This window comes from Centroberyx gerrardi, chromosome 7 (assembly GCF_048128805.1).
Source record: "Centroberyx gerrardi isolate f3 chromosome 7, fCenGer3.hap1.cur.20231027, whole genome shotgun sequence".
NCBI lineage: Eukaryota > Metazoa > Chordata > Actinopteri > Beryciformes > Berycidae > Centroberyx > Centroberyx gerrardi.
Window position 1 is genome coordinate 5,966,373 of NC_136003.1, and position 14,946 is coordinate 5,981,318.

Here is a 14,946-nt window from a genome sequence, read left to right on the forward strand (position 1 = left end):
TAGAGGCAATATGATTATTAGTGTAAATCACACTGAACACCAAAATCTTTAAAAGAAATGAAGGTCTGGAAAATTTATGGAATTTTGAAATTTAAAACTGTAGGGACCCAGTAATGCAGAACAAGGTTAATTCAATATGGGAAAAGTTTTTTCATTGTATCTACTTGAAACATAGTATGACTTCATGTCCCTAAACATTTAATTTCCTGGTGTCCTTTTTCTGACAGCTTTGTTATTTAGTTTTGTTATTAAAATTGAGTTAAATTCAGTTCCAGGAGGAAAAAGAGGTTTTAAAGTCTTAAATGGAATACCTGTACGCAGTTTTACCATTCAAACCAGCTTGATGTACAAGATAAATGTCTCTTCCCTATCATGCAGTTCAGACATTGTGGCATCACCTTGCTAAATTAACAATGGCGTCGTACGCTGTGCAGGCGTTACTCAATTGTAAAATGATATTTGGCCTACATGACGCGTGCTGCAGAGGAGAATAGAAAGGCAGTGTAGGGTTTCACTGCAAGATGTTAGGCGCCATTATATTAATGAAAGCCCAAGAGACCTTCAGCAGCAAGCCGCTTCTGCCGCGGTAATATTAACTAGTCTCAAAGGAACTGACTGACAAAGACGGTGTATTATAGCAGCGGTTTTCAAACGACCCACGATTCTCAGCCAGTATACTCGCATCCTATTTCACTACCTAATTATTTACAATAGTAAAACTTTTATGTTATGAACGTTAAGTGGAAAGGTGTGTAAAAGAGAGAGGAAATCTAGTAAAGAGATGGAAATAGGCTTGTTTGAGAGGAGAAAGTCCTGCGCAGTTTTGACCAGCGACTGCTTGGTCCGTTGCATGATGGTTAGAAAAGTTGTCCGACTTGCTCCGCCGACTCGACTGCGCGAGCCACGGGAATCTCCCGGGACCGAGGCGGCTGCAGTTTTTGGAGCGAGGCGCTGCAGCTGCTCTCCACCGACTGCACAGCTCTAAGGATGATGGGAAACGCGCCTCGAGCTGAGCGCTCATTGGTTCATCACAGTTGTATCACACACCCACAGTGAAATTAAGAAACTTCTATGTCACTCCATGAGCAGTATATTATTTTATTAGAACGCTATGTAATATTTTCCATAAATGCCACCTGTAATGCCTACATTAAAATAAAAATAAGTAACGTGAAGGTCTGGGTCGTTAGAGCAGTGAGTGTGGGTGGCGGTAATGCACCTTTTAAATTGTTTGTGCAAAACTGAAGAAGAAGAAAAAGAGCAGTGAGTGTGCAGTCGGGAGTGTTCGGCTTGTTGATTCCTCGCCTGACTGCACTCGGCTACTCTCGTGTATTTTCCAGGCGTGCAGGTAGTCATCTCAAACGAGCCCTATCCACCCGACTGGCTTCCCAGGAGTCAATGGGGGAGGTTGTGATGGGAAGGCCGGGCTCTCTGATTGGCTCAGATAGAAGGTACAGGTGCTGTGCTCCTCCCCGCTTTCTGGTTTGACCACATTCTTCCAGCTGCGTCAAGGCAGCCGGAGTTAGCCAGAGCAAAACCGGAAGTAATGCGACTTTGCCTTCAAAGTAAAAGCATAAAATGTGTCACTGTGGGTAGAAGAGCTTCAATTCTACAGGAACAATTGTGCTACACAGGAATGAGGTAAAATAGACTTTTATGAAATAGCAGGCACCCCTCCAATTGGTCTGATATAAATTTGGTGTTAGAGGATTTCTTTTTATATTTTTGGCAGCCCTGTGTATATTGCATCTTACATAGAAATATATGGCTATTTATGCTGTGAAAATAAAATTTTTACACGTATTCTTTATTTTCATTTTGGAAAACTTAATGAAATAGTAGACAGTTGTCTGCTAGTGTGCTTTGTGACTATTTTTTGGCAGCGATGTATAGCCTATGACATCTTATATAGGCCAATATCGCTATTAATATGAACTGTGAAAAGGAGAGTTGGAGAAAAAAAAAACTATACACAAAAATCATTGTAACGCATGTTCGTCACCAAGGGTTTTATTTTCTTTTAACCGGAAGTGTTATGTTTTATTCTGGATAACTTGACTCAGGTGATTCCACAACCCCCCCCCCACCCCCCACCCCCCACCCCCGTTGTCGTATGGTACCGAGTAGCGGACCAAACGGATGTCCCTCTACTTTCTATCCTGTTCTGTTCAATGGATAAGTAGCGTTACAACAACTGTCGAAACCATTTATTTTGTCTGCTGGGACACTCAAGTGTTTTTTTTAAATATATAGCGCTTTGCAATTACAGGTAAGTGACCTATGCATTCACAGATGAAGTCCCGATACGCCCCGTTCGCTCTTATATGGAGAGAAAGTCACGCCAAACTCCATTGATAAACAATTGACAATTTAATGTTTCTTTGCTTATCCGCGAAGGGGCATATCTGGTACAACAACTTAAGACCTTATATAAATTAGTCTTAGCCATTCTCTAATTCGGCATAGATCCAATACACCATACTATGCTTCCTTTAGTAAAATGTAATCTTAGATGATTAGATCTTAAATGATTTACATGTTACTCCCACGATCATGTTCCACCAAAAACACAATGGTAGACAGTAGCAAGCATTGTGAACTAATTCTACAAATTGAGGTTTTATTGAAATGAAGTGCTGCTTGGTGGACTATCTATATGCCGAATTTATCAGAAGACAGACAAAATTCCATAAAGGTCTTTAATGATGTTCTACTAGGTGTGCACATTTGCCGATAAGCAGGAGAATTGCCAGATTTTTGAATGAAGCTCGGCATATATGGGGTGTAGTGATCTACTTCCATCGATCTGAAACCTCTCATTTTATTGCATTTCCTTTCAGAAAACAAGGCAGATGTTGCCTTGAGCTGATCTTTTCAATCTGCCAACCATTGTTCAAGCAGAATAATGAATCTGGGTACATTCTTCATTGTTTTGGCAGCAACAAGTGAGTCTGTTGGCTTTTGGTTCAAACTCTTATATCTGTAGAAATTGTGATTTTGACTGTCCATCTTCAAAGCCTAGGCATTCAAAATGTAACTCCTTTTCCTTTTCCTCAACAGGTTTGAAGACATGTGAGGCTCAAGGTAAAGGCAAACATTCAACCAAAGCATATTGTTCCTTATCAGTGAGACGATTAAGACTCAACAGTGTTCTTAATTTTTAATTAATTCTTTCCCACTTTCTATGCCTCTTCAATAATGCATTGTATTCAGTACTGACAGGTGTTGGATGAGTGACTCTCCATTCTACTCTTGCCAGTTTGGGTACTTACAAAAACCAACACCTGTCCATTATCTGTGTGGGTGTGTGTGTGTGTGTGTGTGTGTGTGTGTGTATAAGGGGAGAGGAATACACCCCCTATTCCCTCTTGAAGTAAGAATTGACATTAAGAAGGAATGAATGGGATGTGCTGTTAGACCCCACCCCACCCCCATCCTGCATTTGTTTGTCTATCTAATACCAACCCAACCAAACTCACCACCAGTTGACTGCAGATGGCAACACCGCTCTGAGGCACCAACCTTTCAGGCCCATCTGCCTCATACAGGTGCAGAAGAGGCAGAACGACCATTAAAGCAATATTCCACTTAGTTTTAACATGGGGGTTATTCGGCACTTGACCGCCATGAAAACTAGAATATAAATTAATCACCAAGATCGGATGCAGCTGGACGAGTTTGTAGCGTTCAGATTTTTACTTCCCATTCATTTGAATGAGGCCACGAAAATAGCCTGAAAACTGACATTTAACACGTTTGTGAACAGATTCAGATCAGTAAAATCTGATGTGTTGATCAATCGTGATCTCTCCTAGTCAGTTCCACTTTAGTCTGTCTTCAGTTTGGAGTTTGGAGAGTTGTGATCTTGGCAAAAACCATGTTAAAAAAACGTGAGCAACCATGGCTGCTCTTGGCTTCCGTAATTTTCAAAGTAATCTTTAGAATGTACTTTTACATGGAGTACAGGTAAGGAGGTCACCCAACAGAAGAGCATTTCAGAAGCATGGAAGGATCAAGATTACCATTTAATATCCATATCGCCCAATGGTTTACGACTTGAACTGAATTTGTAGTGCGCATAACCTCTAAAACAGTAGATGGTGATAGGTGATGGTGATTCCTCCTCAGCATGCGGCCGAGCACCCCTGGAGAACCGCATCGTGGGGGGGAGTGAGGCGCGGCCAGGGGCGTGGCCCTGGCAGGTGGAGATCCAGATGGGCTCCAGCGGTCACGTGTGCGGCGGCTCGCTCATTGCCAGGGACTGGGTGCTTTCTGCTGCCCACTGCTTCCCAAAGTAAGGCTGTTTTCAAACCTCTAGTCCATTTGCTTCGGTCTGAATCAGGGGACGAGGTGTGACTTTGTTGTATTTATGCATTGGTTTGGTTACATTTCACACCGCAACATTGTTCATTCGCTCAGTCATTCATCCATACATCCACGACTGCATCATTTGTGGGCGATGACATGTTTACTGTTGTTTTTGATATAGCTACCCGTCATGTAAAAATATTTGGGACACTTACTCTTTTCATGAAGTACATATGTATATATGAGGTGAATCCAGGTAAAAGCCATTATGTGTTATTGATTTCCCTTATTAAATCTAAACCAATCACAAAGGAGGAGATGTAAATGAAGAGAAGCCGACGAGTTAGAGAAGGGACTGCAACCCAATATCAGGAAGACATCCCTAATATTTTGTAGTGTACCTACTTTATTAGATGGTATACAGCAGAGTGTATACTGGAAAGATGAGACATGGTGACGTTTTTGGATTGAGGCTCCCAATAGCCAATTTTGTGCCGATATTCAAATCTTTAAATTTGACCATTTCCGTGAGATAAAAAAAACAAAACAAAACCATTCCAAGTATTCAGTGTTTCCCCCAGAATTTAATTCTTTTTGGGGTGGAAAAGCCTCTGAAACAGCATTTAGGCCATCATGGGACACTAAAAGTAAACTGCACTGAAACCAAGGAATATTGATAATAATAATGATAATAATAATGATATTACTAATGTATTCATGCATACCTTTATGTAATCGAAATCTGAAAATGTTGCATTTAAATCAGTTCAGGTTAAGGGCTAAACAACCAGTGTAGTATTGATCAATTCTACAATAAATATGTAATCAATCAAACTACATCATATCCATCATATCAGAGCAGATGGACCACAATGACTGGACCAGATCTGATTATATTCATGTTATTGTCCAGTATTTTATTGTTCCAACCAGTACATCTGTCTCACCGTGGTCTTCTTCTCCTCTACTCCCTCCTTCCTCCCCTCCAGCCCGTCCGATGTCTCCCCCTACACTCTGTACGTAGGCCGCCACCAGCTGAACGGCCCCAACGTCTACGAGAGCCACCGGCGGGTGCGGCGGGTGCTGGTGCCTGGCGACTACGAGGACCCGCAGAGCGGCAGCGACGTGGCCCTGGTGCAGCTGGACGAGCCGGTGGCCTGGAGCGACCGTGTCCAGCCCGTCTGCCTGCCCGACGCCGGCATGCCCTTCCCCGGCGGCACCCTCTGCTACGTCACCGGCTGGGGGCACACACAGGAAGGAGGTGAGAGGTGGGGGAAAAAAAGAGGGGTTTTTGGTTGGTGTGAGGGAGTGGAGGCAACAAGTACAGTATGTTTTTTGATTTGCAGTGTATTCAAGTCATGGGAAGAGATGGTAGATATGATCACAACTCTTAAATGCCATGACCATTGGCTGGATTTGTGGTTTGTTGTTGACATTATAATTACATTTTGCTGTAAAACATGAACTCAAACGTATCATCACTGAGTTAATGTGTGTCAAGTGTGAAAAAGCTGGAAATCAGGAATAATCAAAGTCTACAGAAAACTTCAATCATGGCGCTTGGACGGCTTCAAACAGGTTTGAATGCGTGAACACGATGTGTATGCAGCAGAGGTGGGGACTCGAGTCACATGACTTGGACTCGAGTCAGACTCAAGTCACTATTTTAAATACTTGAGACTTGACTTGATGCATGAAGATAAGACTTAAGACTTGACTTGGGACTTGACTTTGACTTGTACTTTGATGACTTGAAAAGGTTTCTAAAGTCTTGACTTGAGATCTTGTGTTTGTGTAAATGACTTAGATTGAAAGTGATGAGATTTGTTCCAGTAGACGACTGAATTTAAATTCTGTTTTCTGAATTTGTATGGAATGATTGAATTTATTGAAGTTGAAACTGATTATAGAAATCAAACTCATGATGCTCTTACCACGTTTTTATCCTATTAAACCCATATTGCATTGAAAAGTCCTAGATATTTAGTTTTCCTTAAGATATTAAATTGATACTGGACTCTTGATTTGTTCTGACTTGACTTGCTTTTCTACATTTAGAGACTTGAGACTTGACATTAATGACATGGATTTGACTTGGACTTGACTTGGTAATCTACATTTAGACTTGGGACTTGTGCCTCAAGACCTGAGACTGACTTGGGACACAAAGTTGACTTGGTCACACCTCTGGTATGCAGCATTGGTATCACCATATTAATCATGTCAGTGAGGTTGATTGAGGCAGGTAAACTCAATGACTGCATGCAGCAGTTAATCTCGGCTAAAGCTGAACCTTCCTACCTTCAGGGCAAGCCCATACCTTACAGGGTGAAAAAACATCACAAAGCTACATCAACAGCCATGATGGGATGCAATGTAAAAGGAAAAAGAGATAGTGGCGACAACAGCAACCAAAGAGTGATGGTTTCCAGGATGACAGATCACTATAGTGTGCTTGCATTCAAATCAGCCATTATGCGAACCATCTAGATGTTGTCTGGAAGATGAGGCCAGTGAACATATTCAATTCTCCTCTGTTGTGAAAGTGGTGGGCAGGAAGGTGACACCTGGGGAGTGTGGTTTTTAAAAAAAATCTGTAACAGAGAAAGGTTGGGCTGTACTTGTCTAGACAGATCAAATTCACATTTATTATCTCACACGTGTCGTTTGCCACTGAATAGACAACATGAACTTACATAACAGTTGTTCAGCTGGAAGATTTTAGATAGCTCATCTGGTTAGTGGTTCATTAACGCATTGTTTGACTATAGATCAACTTAGTCAAAATATGACTTTGTCCTCTGAGTCTGAAAGGGTAATTATTCAGTATTTGGCTACGAAAACATTGCTGATGCCTTCAACAACTCCTACTTCAAGTTTCAGCCCTGGTTTCCACCAGTCTATCCCACATAGTATTTCATGTTCAAACATGCAAAAGAGGTCCAACAAGCTTGAGTAGATGTTGCATAGAAAATACTGCAGAATAAATCTGTGTTTATAAATTAATTCAGAGATCACCTGTCAATCAAACAGTGTGTCCAGTACTGGGACGTCTTTTTCCTTGGATTTTCTGTTGATGATGTTTGAGTGTCTGTAGGTGGTGTTCTTTCCTTTGTCTGTTCAGCCATGGTGGCTATTGCTGCTTATGCTAACTGCACAGTTCTTCTTCTATTTATTCCAAACAAACCAGAAACTGGTTTGCATTAATTCCTGTACAGCAAAGAATTTTTCCCAGGAAAGAACTACCAGACACCGGGTGTTTAGAACAACAAATGTGTAAGCTTTCATGAACTGGATATATGTTGAATCACTATTGTGCTATATCAATCAGACATAGAGAGTAGCAATGTAAAAAATGACATGGATTATTGCTTTAAAGGTACTAAACTCCCCTGGTCCTAACCAGACTCTTTTGCTCTTTGACCCAAAGAGTCTGGGGACTTTCTTTGACGTTGCCTTCAGTTTCTGTACATCATTTTAACGCTGTCCTACTTCTCCCCTTGTAACATCGGATTCATCCTGGACTACAGCGCCTCTGTCAGGGGTGGGACCTCTACAGGAAGTGGAAGTGCCAATCATTGAGCAGACTTCCTGTCACAGGATGTATCAGGCTCAATCGTACGATCATGAGGCAGTGGACATCCGCTCTGACATGATCTGTGCAGGCTTACAAGCGGGAGGCAAGGACTCATGTCAGGTAGGTGCAAGTTCTTACACACACACACACACACACACACACACACACATACACACTGCCAAATCTGTGTATCCCAATTCATTCATGTCCCATGGGAAAGATGGTAGATACGAGTTTCCTACTAGAAAATACCATTCACCTCAGCTTTCAGATATAGCCAATTCCATGGTAGGATACAACTTCTTGCTGGATTTTTGGTTTGTGCTTGACATTACAATATTTGTTTTGCTGGAAAACATGAACTCAAATGTATCATCACTAAGTTCATGTGTGTGAAAAAGAGCAGGAGCAACCAAAGTCTACAGAAAACTTCAGTCACGGCATGTTGACCGTTTCAGTCGGGTTTGAACGTACAAACACGTCCAAGTTGCTCCTTTAACCGTTAAGTTGTTCCAATGGTTATTCCCATAGGACATGAATGCAGCGTAATGCTTTACTGTAGAATAAGGGATTGTCAGATGGTATGATCTTGTACCCCCACCCCCCTCCCTTCTTTCAGGGAGACTCTGGAGGACCTTTAGTCTGCCCCATAGACAACCGGACCTGGATCCAGGCCGGTGTGGTGAGCTTTGGAGTGGGCTGTGCCCAGCCCAACCGGCCGGGTGTCTACACCAAGGTATCAGCCTTCGCTAGTTTCATCAGATCCAAAGTCCCAGAGGCCCAGCTCATAGGTGGAGCCTCAATAAGCAGGACCACGTGGACTCTAACACTAGGATATACTCTGGCTTCACTGCTGCTAGTATGTTAAGTGGCAAACACTCACATTTCACTTTGGTTGGGTTAGGGTTAGTTCCGGCTGCCATAGTCAGCACTACTTTTTAATTTTGAAAACCTTGTCTACAAATTGCTTGAAAACTATCCTGAATACCAACGGTTACAGGTAGTGGTAGCTAATGTTGGTGGTATGGAGTTCACAGGCTGAAAATGTTGAAAATGTTGATCTTGAAGAAGCTTAAACATGGTTAAGAAGGTGCTAAAATCTGGAGATACACACACCACACAGATAAGTCTGTAAATGCCAAACCATTTTTACTATTTTTACTACTACTTTACCCTTAATGAATACTGATGCATGTAAATGTGCTTGTCATTCCATTCTCTGTGTGAGAAAATGACAAAGACGGAAAAGAGAAATTCCCCCGGTGGCCTCAGTTCAGGCATCACCAACGAAATAAAGTTTGAATGGCAACATGTCACAGCAGCACTTAATGCCGCCAGCTCCAAGAGTCGGACCCTTTATAAAACTAAAACTAAAAATATGTATGAAGATGTAAAGGTTGACGCCAAGAAGCTCATTGCGGTGGAGGAGAGCAGCTGTAGAGGACGGCTGTGTACCCGGCACCGGCATCTCCAAGGCGCCCCGGCCGTGTGCCACAAAACCATAACACATCATTAATTTATAACCATATGACATTAAGTCCAATTGCTTAACACCTTGAATTTGACAATGCTTGCAATAATAAAAGACTGTAATGCACTTACTTCAGACTAATTCATACCATATGAGCCTATATGTAGATGCTTTTTGGACAAACGATAGACGTTCTTCTGACATGGAATATTATTATTAGAGGGATTTCTAATTTGCTGTAGAGTAGGCCTGGAAATGAACTGAGTGTAAAGGCCATTTTGAATTTATTTCACCACTTTGCCATCAAAGTCGCCATTCCTCACTGTCTCCAAAATGTGCGCATGCATGGGTCAGTTTCTGTAGCGGTACTAGAAGTGTTTTTTTTTTTAAATGTGTGAAGTAGCGCCTGCCGTCTAACTTGAAGACTACACAGAAATGCAAACAAAATTGGAATTTCTGTGGCGCCTGCCATCTCCACATTTGCATACATCGCGGGAAAGCAGGGAGAGATGCAATCGGATTTCTATCTGGCTAACAGAGACGTGTTGTTGTGGCCAGGTGTAAATGGAATGTGGATATATCATATCTGGATACTATGCGGATAAGGCACGCATGAAATGACAAGTGTAAATGGGGCCTCTATCAGGGACCGATTTACACCTGGGAGGACAGATGAATACAATTAACTGCAATTAACTACCTGGTCAACAAGTCCTCCAACCCATATGACCACATAGGTCGTTTGTTCCTACCCTCTACACATCCACACTAATATGTTTTCGTTTTAAAACGCATAACTTTTGCTACGTTTACGCAGAGCGTCCACACTACTCCGGCGTTTTCGGACCCCTAAAACGGAGACTTTTGAAAACGCTGCTGACCCCGTTTTAGTTCGAAAACTCCGGGATTGCGTTTTAGTCTGGACGGGCGTCAACGGAGACTTTTGAAAACGATGACGCAGACACCCACGTTCGCTTCCTGATTGGGTCTTATCAGTCACGACGTCCGCCTTGACCGCCTTATACTTGTGTGTTACTTTCAGTAACAGTTACACCTCGTCATCGGTCCAAGCAAAGAAATCTCTGGTCGTACTTTTCGCCACTGCTGTTCTTCCTCCGTAGTATTTTCTGCAACTAAGCAACCAACCGCAGAGTAGACAATCTGCTTCCTGTTTACACCGGCATGCGCATATGCCCAGTGTACGTGAATGGTCATGTGATATGCGTTTTCAGGCGTGTTAGTATGGACGGAGATTATTTCTGAAACGCTCGTGTGGACGGAGATCGTTTTCGTTTTTTAAAACGCTGTTTTAAAACGAAAACGTATTAGTGTGGATGTGTGGTAATACGACCCACAGGAGCGTTTCCAACGTGATCTCACAAAAATACGTTAAATGAAAACAACTTGGGTTATGGTTATGGTTAGGCAACTAAAACAACTTGGTTAAGGTTAGGAAAATGGTTTGGTCATGGTTAAATTTGGAAACGCTGGGAATCGAACCCCGGTCGCCGACATCGAAGGCAAACGTATACGCCCATCCGTCATCCCCGACCACAACACCCTTACTTTCCACCGTGCTATTTCAATGTTGAGAGAGAAACTTGACAGTCACGTGACGTGGACGCAGACCAACGTAGCACATTGTCGTTATTTACACGACCGCTAGAGGTCGCTTAACTTTAAAACGTAACTATAGGTCGTAATAAGCTGCTTGTACAAACGACCTATGGGGTCGTTTTTTGGGGGAGGACAGGCTCACCTGGTAGATAGAAAACCAGGGCTGTGTTACTCAAGGACCAGGATTGAGAACCACTGGTATATTTAATTGTAGGCTGCTCATTAATGAATTTAATATAAAATTATCAGTAACGCTTCATTTCAAGGGCCCGTAATTCTAGCAATTTGCCAGAATTATTTATGGAATTTCATTGAAATTACTTAATTTCAAGAAATTTCATTGACATTGCTCAATATCTCAAAAACATTTTGTAAGAGCAATGTGTCTGTACAGTAATCAAACCTGTAAAGACAGATTAAATTGCCTGCCGAATAGGGAGCCGAAGTAGAAATGTAGGCCTTCCCATGGTTGACTAGCGGCTAAGTGGCTAACGTGACTTTCCATTGACCGCAAAGTAGTTTGTCTTGTGCGACGAAACAAAGCAATGAATGGTGCTGTGATTCACCTCTTGACACATTACGTAGCATGAGCTTTTAGATGATTTGCAGGTTTCTGTTATTTTAAGTAGTAGGAACTTACAGAAAAGACTTTCTTTGTAAAGACGGAGAACTACAACGTAGAATGTACCAGCTGTTGATAGCGGGCTGATCCACGCTGTCACACATGCATAGGTTTTCACATCTTGCGATGCAATTTGGGACTTCGCTAAAGTTTGAGTTCAGGCTCATGATAGTAACTGTCGACATTTTTTCACTGTAGCTGTGAAGCTGTAGCTATCTAGCTAGCTACCGTAGCTTGTTCCGTTTGCAGGAGATGGAACATTTAAACTAGCTAAAACGCCTGCTGGATAGTGAACGACAAAAACTAATTTTGGCGTTCATGTAAATAATACTGAATGGATTTTGGTGAAATTAAGCCAAGCGAGGTGTGTTGATGCTTCCTACAACATATTTCAAGATCAAAGTCATATGATTTTAGATTGCTTATATGAAGTAACCTCCCATACATTGACAGAGGGTAAAGTTAACCCTAGGGTTGATGGAAATTATGTCAACTTTGGCTCCCTACAATAGCAGGTATATTGTGGTTTATTATATAGGTTTATTGTGAAAAGAACACAAACTGGACAAGAAAGAAATCAGCTTACCAGTCACTCCCAGTTTGGCATATTCGATTGTTATTTACTGATGTCCAAGACCAACAATAGAATATTTTTGCTGTTTTCTAGTTGCCAATCAGATTTTTAGTCATTATACCTGAATGCAAAGCCAGCTGCCTCAGGTTGTTTTTGTGGCACTACAAAGGTCAGTTGTTTGAAGGTAAAATCGTTCATGCTGTTCTAAGTACAAGAGTTTCAATTTGATCTTATGTATGTTATTTGTTCTATGGTTCTATTTTGTATTTTGAGTCTTGTTTTACTCAGTAATTGATCACCTATGGTAGAATAAAAATGTGTAGTTGAATATTTTTATGGTATGTGTGCACATGGGTAGTTTGTGTAAATATGGTGTCAATGTAAACTTATTGTTTTATCGTATTAATGTTTTTAACTGTGAATTTATATCATGAGTTAAACAAAATGGTCTTAAATGAAATGGACACAACTGCTATGTAAAATACTTTTTCATATAAAAAACTTTTTTTAAACTAAAGTTGAGCCTGTCTGGCCTGTTTGTTTGTTTTAACGAGTGATGAACTGTGGGATCGTTGGAGAGATGTGGGTCAAGACCACAGAATGACAAGCCAAATAGGACACACACCCTTGGCTGTACACACATAGGATCACACATTTAGGGTTCAGCCATAATGGGTTTTTGAAGTCTGTTTTTTAATTGAAACTGCACCATAAAAGATCATAAATGGTCAATAATGGCCAGATACATATAATGTCACATGCAGTGTGTAATAAAAGGCCAACATCAGTATAACCCAGGTTCACATATACACATATTAAACATTTGAGGTTTCCAACATATAAACCTAAATCCTCCATAATCCATGAACACACTTACACAGGAGGAGTTATTCATATGTTATTGTATTTTTTTTTTTACATTGAAAAAACAAATTACTCTATCATTGAAAATTACTTTGACCTTTTTTTTTATATTCATTTCAAATCCACAAGTGGGCGATAAAGCATATTATTCACTATTTTGAACATTCATCATTACGGACTTTGATGTTTTGCAGCACATCCATCATCCCATCCATCAAGTACAATGGCAAGAAAAAGTATTTGCCCACCGCCCCTCCCTCATTATTTTTCTCAATTCTATTAATATGAGGTTATTTCTGCTTAAATTATCTGGGAGTACCTGGTTTACTACATTATTATTGGACTAAATGTGATTTTGGTGTGACGATTCTGTCTTAGCTTCAACAGCCCAAACAAACTTTAGAATTTGTAGGTTATTGCATCATAAAGCTGTTGTGGAACTAATGTTGCAAGTGTCCTAGATGTGAATTTTCGTCATTTTACTGTTCAACTGAACAAAGAACAACTTGATTAAGGTAAGCCAGTGGTTTTCCTCTTTAATGTAACAAAGTATGTGAGGTCCAGTGATGCTGTAACTTCCAATCAGAGGTGGAAAGAGGGCTAAAATATATGGTGTTCACATCTTTTTAGTCAAGTATGATTTTTTGACTTGAGCAATTAGTATATTGTCACTCCAACCTGTGAGTTGAGGAAAGGTCAGAAGAATTATTTGAGTCAGTTAATAGTAGTACTAGTAGTAGTAGTAGCTGTAGTAGTTAATAACTTTCCTCAAGTTGGAGGTCCGAGAGAATATACTTGACAGACAGATAGACAAATAGTTAGTTAGTTAGTGAGTTTTCCATTGACCGAAATCGATTTGGAGACATAACTTCTGAAAATACAGATAGAGTGGTAAATCTTCATAGCGAAGTCCATGGCTGGAGAAGTTGGAGCTCCAACCTGAGCCTTTGTGGTGCTCAGTGATGGAGGCCCCTCAGTTCTGTCTGTATCATGTTAGCAGGCAACACTAACAGCAACAGTGTTAGGTTAAATTGATAACTTCATACAATTACTTAAACTCCATTCCAAAAATTGAAGCAGTACATACTCAGGATCAGTCTCTGTCCGTCCATCCATTCGTCACATGGGATATGCCATAATTCTATAATTAAAGGTCAAATCAAAGTGAAATATTTGGTAGTTGATAGAGTTGCTATTGTACATAAAACATAGTATAATGTACTGTATAGTATAGTAATAGTATAGCTTAATGTTGGCCTTTCCTCTGGCAGAGCGGTCAGAGGATACAGGTCTGCAACCAGATCAGTCTCCATTCTAGCTTGCTGACACACACACACACACACACACGCACACACACACACAGTCTTACTTAAGTCACTTTTGGGGTATTTACATAGACTTACATTCATTTCCTGGAGACTTAACCTAACCCTAACCATAACTACTACTTGCCTAAACCTAACCCTTACCCTAACCTTAACCACTGACCCAAAAATCAGCTTTTTACCAATTGGGGACACGGCTTTTGTCCCCAATTGCACAAGCCGTCCCCAATCAACTGGTCTTAAGTCTGGTGTGTGTCCCTGAAAGTGACTTAAGTCATACTCACACACACACACACACACACACACACACACACACACAGGGCATTTCAGTGGTTTCATTTCTAACTGACCGTACACCAGTAGCTGGGACTCACCCTTCCAAGTTGTCTGGTATAAGTTTGGTGTTTGAAAACTTTTTTATTTTGGCTTGCAGCACTGTATCTATTGCTCTAGCTCTGTCTATATTGTAGAGAACTAACCTGATGTAGTGTCGCCATCCAGTGGACTGGAGTATCACAGATGGAGCCATATCATTACACAATATGGAACACATTCTACCAGTTTGTCCATACAAATGAAAAATTATTA

General features: G+C 41.0%; 2 protein-coding genes across 2 annotated transcripts in view; both read left to right on the forward strand.

Annotated features, from left to right (window-relative positions):
* Positions 1–14,946, forward strand: part of LOC139911915 (primary amine oxidase, liver isozyme) — a 291,900-nt gene that overhangs the window by 8,463 nt on the left and 268,491 nt on the right. The gene's annotated exons all lie outside the window — the stretch shown is intronic.
* Positions 2,851–8,753, forward strand: LOC139930171 (serine protease 27). The gene is made up of 6 exons (XM_071923286.1): positions 2,851–2,945; positions 3,061–3,084; positions 4,129–4,294; positions 5,298–5,569; positions 7,839–8,005; positions 8,505–8,753. Exons 1-6 carry the CDS (start codon positions 2,906–2,908, stop codon positions 8,751–8,753), a joined length of 918 nt encoding a protein of 305 aa, XP_071779387.1. The 5' UTR covers positions 2,851–2,905.

Excerpts from the sequence above, each read along its gene's own strand:
- LOC139930171 (XM_071923286.1), top strand. The coding sequence starts at position 2,906 with ATGAATCTGGGTACATTCTTCATTGTTTTGGCAGCAACAA. Across the intron at positions 3,085-4,128 it reads GAAGACATGTGAGGCTCAAG|CATGCGGCCGAGCACCCCTG; the intron begins GTAAAGGCAAAC and ends ATTCCTCCTCAG. Across the intron at positions 5,570-7,838 it reads GGGGCACACACAGGAAGGAG|CGCCTCTGTCAGGGGTGGGA; the intron begins GTGAGAGGTGGG and ends CCTGGACTACAG.